This window comes from Monoraphidium neglectum (assembly GCF_000611645.1).
Source record: "Monoraphidium neglectum strain SAG 48.87 unplaced genomic scaffold scaffold01756, whole genome shotgun sequence".
In the NCBI taxonomy this organism is placed as follows: Eukaryota; Viridiplantae; Chlorophyta; class Chlorophyceae; order Sphaeropleales; family Selenastraceae; genus Monoraphidium; species Monoraphidium neglectum.
The window spans coordinates 1-6,619 of NW_014011872.1; the positions used below are offsets into that span (position 1 = coordinate 1).

Here is a 6,619-nt window from a genome sequence, read left to right on the forward strand (position 1 = left end):
CCCGCGCGCGCGCCGAGCGCGCCGCGCGCGCCGCGGCGGTCAAGATCGCCAAGCGCCTCAAGGCGAAGTTCAGCAGGGCAGTTGCCGTGATTGGCACCCAGCGCGGCCGCGACGCCGACCTGCGGGCGTCCCTGGAGGCCGCACGCCTGGCGGCCAGCGAGGCCGAGGCCAGGGCCAAGGCGGCGGCGGAGGAGGCCGGGCGGCTGGCGGCGCTCGCTGCGCAGCCGCTGCTGCCGGCGTCGTGGCGCGAGTCGGCGCGGCTGGAGCGCGCCTGCAGCGCGCGTGGCGGCCGGCTCGCCCGCAGCAGCACCGGCAGCAGCAGCAGCGGCGGCAGCGGCGTGCCTGGCACGCCGGCGGTGGCGGCGGGCTGTGCCCCGCGCCGCCTTAGCTTTGATAGGAGCAGCAGTGGTGGCAGCCGCTGCTGGGGCAGCGGAACCGGCGCCGGCCTGCCCGTGCCGGGGACGGACCTTGTCCTGGGAGGGTCGGGCTGCGGCGGTGCTCTCGCCGCTCATCGTCATTTCCCGCGGGTGGAGGCGGCGGCAGCGGCGGCGCCCCTCGGGCCCACCCCAGCCCGCACCAAGCGTGGCAAGGGCGGCGGCGCATTTGGGAAGTTTGGTGCTTTCATGAAAAGCGTGTTTGGCTGCGTGCCACACGCATGAGCAGTGCATGCTGCCCCACATGCACACGATGCAGCCGTCGACAAACCTAGTAGTTGGCTGATTTGCTGTGCATGAGGGTGGGGGTGGCAGGGATTTCGCATTGTTCTGGCACCTTCCACGCACCCACGTTGAAGCGCAATCGACGCGCGCCGTGGGGAGGGGCTGGCCGGTTCATGCACTGAAGCGGGAGAGTCGTGTGGGCTGTGTGGGGGCTTTCGACCACGCAGCAGTGCATCGCGCCGCGCGACGAGGGGCAGGGGGTAGGGGGCAGGGGTGTGTCAATGCTGAGTCAGCTGTTTCCTTTGGAGCTCAAGGTTCCGCAACACCATGACCATACTTGCATGATGATCGCTTGACTTGTCAGATTGTGCGTATTACTGTACTGATGAGGGGCTCTCTCTCCCAAGTCTCTGTGTGTGCGTTTCCGCCCACATGCGAACCCCCGCCGCTGACCTGCATCTGGCGTGGTTGTGCGTGGCCCGCACTGAGCATTTAGCATCTGGCCCGTCTGTGTGTCAGAGAAGAGTCATTGCAGTGTTGTATATCAACAAAAAAACCAGCCATAGACATGTGCAAGCGTGGGCTTTGTAGGTCAGCCGACATCAGCAAATGCGTGGACCAGTCAGGAACATGCACCAGTGCACGCATCGTCTCTACCTGCCCTCTCTTCCAAACAAAGCTCGCCGTCAACAGGCCCCAAAGCCATCCCCAGCCTCCCTCGCGTGCAAGCTCCACGCAAACTGCCATGATCACTTACAGTATGCACTGCCGCTCGGCGTGCTGCAGTAAAGTCAGGAAGTTCATCGTCACAATCAACTCGTGAATGTGTTGGCACGCACCGCACACATTCAAAGCCTGCCCGTTCGTGTGCAATCAGGTACCGGTAGCATGCTCTTGCTGACGCGAAGGCCGCCGCGTGCAGCTTCCACTGCCTGCAGGGTGGAGGGAGCCATCCGTCGCATCAAAATGGCTTTGCGGTATCTGTTGTTTGGGAGGCTACTCCAATGCGCTTCAAAGCTGTGCCCACGCAGTACAGCCAGCAACATTTGAAATTTGAACTCATCCCGGAGATCACCAAGTGCGTTCTCCCCATCGTTCGATCAGCGTTGAGCAGCATCGCTCACGAAACCATGAATGTGGATGCATCCGCCAGTGGCCGCCATGAGGCGGACCTCATGGCGGCGCAGATCCCGCAAGGCATGGCGCCAAATGGGCAGGAGCAGGAGCAGCAGCAGCAGCAGCAGCAGCAGCAGCAGCCGCAGCATAAGCAGCAGCAGGAACAGAAGCAGCATTCCCAAGCATCAGGCGTGGCTAGGCAGCCGCTGCAGCCGTTGCAGCTCGCCTCTGCTGGCACCGCCGGGCCCGCGCCCAAAGCTAACACTGCGGGCACCACGCTGCAGAGCGGCTGCCCCAAAAGCGCAGTCGCCGCCACCGCTGATGTCATCGTAATATCAGACGCCAGCGAGGACGACGACGACGCGCAGCCGCAGCGGCCGCAGCTGCAGCAGCGCGGCGTACGGCAGAGTGAGGGGCCGCCGGAGGGCCTCGCTGGCGGGCGGGAGGTGGTGGTGCTGGATGGGGAGAGCTCGGAAGACGAGCAGGCACCGCCAGCAGAGGGGCAGGAACAAGGAGTTGTGGAGGCACAGCAGAGGGGAGGGGCGGCAGAGCAACTGCGTGGGGCGGGTTCGGAGGAGGCGGCCGAGGGGGCGGAGGAGGAGGATCAAGAGGAGGATGAGTGGGAGGAGGAGGAGGAGGAAGAGTGCGACTGGGCTCTGCAGATCTGGGAAGCCTTGCAGGTGGGAATGGCTGGCAGGGCGCCAGATGGCGCCGTATTTCTGAAATCTGGGCTCCTGCACCATCTGAATCTGGATGTGACGGCCAAAAGCTGTCTGGGAATGTGGCCAGGCCATGCCGAGTGTGGCATGCAGTAGGGTCTCACCCTTGCTGCCGTTCCGGCCGCGCCCCCTTTGCCCCAGGGGCATGGAGAGCCCGCGGGCGCCTTCGCCTGCAGTGGCCGCCTGGGGTCCTGCGGCCTGCCGGCGGCCCGCCCCTCGATCGAGGTCGCCGGGGTCGGCCGGCTGGCGCTGCCCCTGAGCGCCGAGGGCGCGGCGGCGCTCAAGGCGGCGTGCGAGCAGGCGCCCTACGGTGAGGGCAGCCTTGACAGGGGGTTTGAGGCGTGCTGGCCGGAGGGGTGCGGCAGAGCCTCCCGCAGCCGCTGCCTGTGTGCCCTGCTGCAACCTCACCCATCCCATCCACGCACAGCCCGCCGCTCTGCACCCGTCAGCGCACACGGTCGCCCGCGACGCCAGCTTTCCCCCTCCCGCCATGCCGTGTCTCACGCGGTACCCCTCCTTTTGGCGCAGGCAAGGGCATGGACACGGTGGTGGACACCACCGTGAGGGACGCGCTGCAGGTCAGCCCAGGGCAGCCAAGGGGTCGCCCTGTTTTTGGGGTGGTTGTGTTGATGTAGCGTCAGCACCCCTGTACCCCCACTTCGGCCACCTGAATCCGTTGGGGCCCCAGGCGCGGCAGCCACAGGCCGTGCCCCGCACCGCCCTTCCGCCATCGGTTCCAAGCGGCACGGCCGCTCGCATCAGTGCCAGCCTGCATGGGCCGCAGGCCGCTGCCTCGCTCTTGCCTGTCGGGGCTGCCGCCACCCCACACCAACTTCACCCCCACGCACACGCTCCGTCTGGCTGCCACCTGCGTCCTCACCCCTTCAGGTTGGGCCTGAGCAAATCACGATTGGCAAAGAGTGGGACCCCGTGCTGACGGCGCTGGTGCAGTCTGCGGCGGGCGCGATAGGCGTGGAGGGGCCGGCGCTGGGTGCGGTGGGGGCGCGGCTGTACAAGATGCTGCTTTACGAGGAGGTGGGGTGATTTGGGTTTAGGGGGTTGTGGGGTTTCAGCGGTTGCAAATGTTTTGGATTTAGGCGGGTGCGAGCATGTTGGGTTGGGGTCATGAGGTGGGAGTAGCATAAACTTAGGATGTGGTTGCATGTGCTGCCGGCCTCGCCGGTGGGTGTGCGGAGGGGACCTTGGGTGACACGTGGGCGGGAGTGTTTGTGGGGCGCACGTCCCTAGCAAGGAGCGTGCGCTCGTGTCCGATTTTTAGGCACGCCGGCTGCAACTTGTCTGCCTCTGTGCACGGTTGCACCCCACTCCCATCATTCACCCAGGGAGGCCACTTCCTGGAGCACCAGGACACGGAAAAGGAGGCCGGCCAGTTTGCCACCCTCGTGGTGCAGCTGCCCTGCGCCGGCGGCCACCGCGGCGGCGCGCTGCGCGTGCGCCACAAGGGCGCCTCCGTCAAGGTCGACTTCGAGCGGGTGCGGCGAGTGCAGCTCCCCGCCCCCTCCTCCAGCGCGGGGTCCTCCAGTTGGGGGGCAACAGGCTGCATGGACCTCCAAGCAGGGATAAGGGCGGCGTTGGTCGGTGTTGGGGCTGAACCAGGCCTGACACACTCCAAACTGCTCGTGCTGAGCGGCGCTTCCATGGACGCTCCCTACCATTTTGAACCCTGCCCCTCATCATCTCCCTCCAAAAACCATCATTTAAACCACCACGATTCAATCCAAACCCGACACAGGCCAGCCAGGAGGAAGCTGTCGAGTATGCGGCCTTCTACACCGACTGCCACCACAAGCTCTCCCCCATCACTGCCGGGCGGCGGCTGGTGCTGGTGCGGACCAGCAATCTGTTCTGGAGGCTGGGCGCGCCGCTTTTGCGGGGATCGCTGCTCCCCTCCTGCGTGGTCTCTCCACCTCCAGTGCACCTGCCCGCTGTCAGCCCTCGTGACGACGCTTGGAGTCCCTTCAGGCACTCTTAGATCTCCTCAACTGCAAAATCTGAGCGCCCTTGCCTGCTTGCTGAGCCGCGGCTGGATGAGCACACTCCGCCTATCCTCCATTTGTCAATCAATCCCCCATTCGCAGGTGTACAACCTCGTTTGGTCCGGCCCCCCCGCCGCCGCGCCCCGCCCGCGCCGCGACCCCGCCGCGTCGCAACTCCGCGCCGCCGCGCGCGCGTGGGCCGCGTCCGGCGACAGCGGCCAGCGGCTGGCGCTGCCGCTTGAGCACGTGTACACGTCTGCAAACCTGGGGTTTGACCAGCTCAAGGTCTGCTGCTGCAGGAATGATGAATTATGCTTGTCCTTATTGCTGCTTATGCAGTTGCTTGTTTGCGGCGAATACTAGTGACTGTGAATTTGATGCCGCGTTTTGCACTGCGGCTGCACGGCTGACCAACAGCTTTCCAAGAAAGCCGTCAGACCCGCCGCCCCTGCCGTTGGCCTGCCAAGCTCGTCCGCCGCCGCTCCGCCCTCGCCGTTCGCAGGGCCGCGACCGCACCGCGGCGCGGCTGCTGGCGTCGTGCCCCCAGCTCGACGCGCACCTGGCGTTGGTGACTAAGACGGTCACCGGCTCCTGCCAGCCGGAGTATGACTGCCGTTACAACAAACGGCGCTGCTACGGATACGGCCATGACTGCTATGATGAAGACGAAGACGAGGAGGACTCGGAGGACGGCCCGCACACGATGGACGAGGCGAGCGGGGGCGGGAGGGGCAAAGCACGTTGGGCCGGGCGGGGGCTGACCAGGGGCTCGCTGCGGGCGCGGCCAAGCGGTTCCCATGCGGCCGGTGTGGGCGCCAAGATTAGGGGTGGGCAGCGGCGATGCGCCGTCGCTCCGCGGCTCTGTCTGCCTGCTATTGCAGCCGGGCGCGGCGTGAGGCGCTCCGGTTTGGCGGCGACTCGCAGGTGATCGACTCGGAAGTGAGGACGATGATGTGGATCGGCCGCGACGGCACGCGTGTTGACTATGGTCAAATCAATGAGGAGGTGTGTGCAGCTACAGGGGCTGCCGGTCTGCCTGATGGGAGTCTGTCGAATGCGGAGGAATTGGCTCAGGAGGTGGAGGGTATGAGAGTAAGACTGATCCTGACTAACCACTGTTGGCATCCCCTCTTGCAGCACCAGTGTTAAGGCTGAGTACAGTGCGTTCCCTGTTCAAGTTAATGGGTCAGCCTTATCAGTCTACACACACACACACACACACACATAAACACTCCCGCATGCATCTCCGCGCCCTCCTCCCCTCCCTCCCTCCGTTTACTCTGCCCCTCTTTTGCTCTGGCCCCTCCCCCTCTCCCACTCGCCTCCCTCTCGTCTCGGCCCTCTCCCACGTGTGCATGAATGTGTGCCCCTGCCCCCTCCGCAGGCCGACTTCTACTCCGGCCCCGACGGCCCCGAGCTGTTTGACGAGGACGCCGACCCTGATGATGAGAACTATGAGGGCTACACAGGAAACGCGGGTGTGCGCACGTGCACACACACACACACACACACACACACACACACACACACACACTCACGCACGCACGCACGCACACAAACACACTCACGCACGCACACACGCGCGCACACACACACACACACACACATGCACTCACGCACACACACACACACATATCAGCACATCAGCACACCTGCACAGACGCCCATACGTACGTACAAGCGGGTCTCGCTCATGCATACACACACGCATCCACGCCCTCGCCGCACTCCTGATTCACAATCCCAGGCCCGACCGTCGAGCAGATCTACCACAGGGCTGTCCTCGTCCTCTGGCCCCGCGCCGCCAGCGCCGCCAGGGCCGCCGCCGCCAGCATGCACGAGGTGGTGGCGCTCGCCAGCACGCGCATGATGCAGGCTGCGCAGGCCGGCGCCGGCGAGCGCGGCGCCGCGCGCGAGGCGCTTGCGGAGGCGGTGGAAGGGGTGGCCTTGCTGGCAAAGCAGCACCCGCGGCGCGCGTTCCTCGGGGCTGAGCCAAGCCGCGGATTCTATGACACGTCTTGCTACGGCCTGAGCCTCGCCGGGCGGCCGTTCGTACGTCCTGCTGCGTCGGAGGCGCTCGCCGCCGCGTGGCGCCTGCTGCCCGCCGCGGCCGCCGCGGAGCCGGCGG

General features: G+C 65.7%; 2 protein-coding genes across 2 annotated transcripts in view; both read left to right on the top strand.

Annotated features, from left to right (window-relative positions):
- Positions 1–17: 17 nt before the first annotated feature.
- On the top strand, positions 18–659 carry MNEG_8914 (hypothetical protein; the record flags this gene model as incomplete). Its single annotated transcript, XM_014042612.1, has 1 exon — positions 18–659. A coding segment is annotated over one exon (642 nt), but the record flags the coding sequence as incomplete, so codon positions are not given.
- Positions 660–1,789: 1,130 nt separating this feature from the next.
- The window catches only part of MNEG_8915 (hypothetical protein), a gene marked incomplete at both ends in the record, with an annotated part of 6,711 nt that continues 1,881 nt past the window's right edge, over positions 1,790–6,619 (top strand). Inside the window, 9 exons of the mRNA XM_014042613.1 lie at positions 1,790–2,455; positions 2,636–2,804; positions 3,023–3,072; positions 3,383–3,529; positions 3,838–3,987; positions 4,248–4,340; positions 4,594–4,760; positions 5,373–5,496; positions 5,876–5,969. Of these exons, the coding sequence (XP_013898067.1) occupies positions 1,790–2,455; positions 2,636–2,804; positions 3,023–3,072; positions 3,383–3,529; positions 3,838–3,987; positions 4,248–4,340; positions 4,594–4,760; positions 5,373–5,496; positions 5,876–5,969 (1,660 nt within the window). The remainder of the gene's footprint in view (positions 2,456–2,635; positions 2,805–3,022; positions 3,073–3,382; positions 3,530–3,837; positions 3,988–4,247; positions 4,341–4,593; positions 4,761–5,372; positions 5,497–5,875; positions 5,970–6,619) is intronic.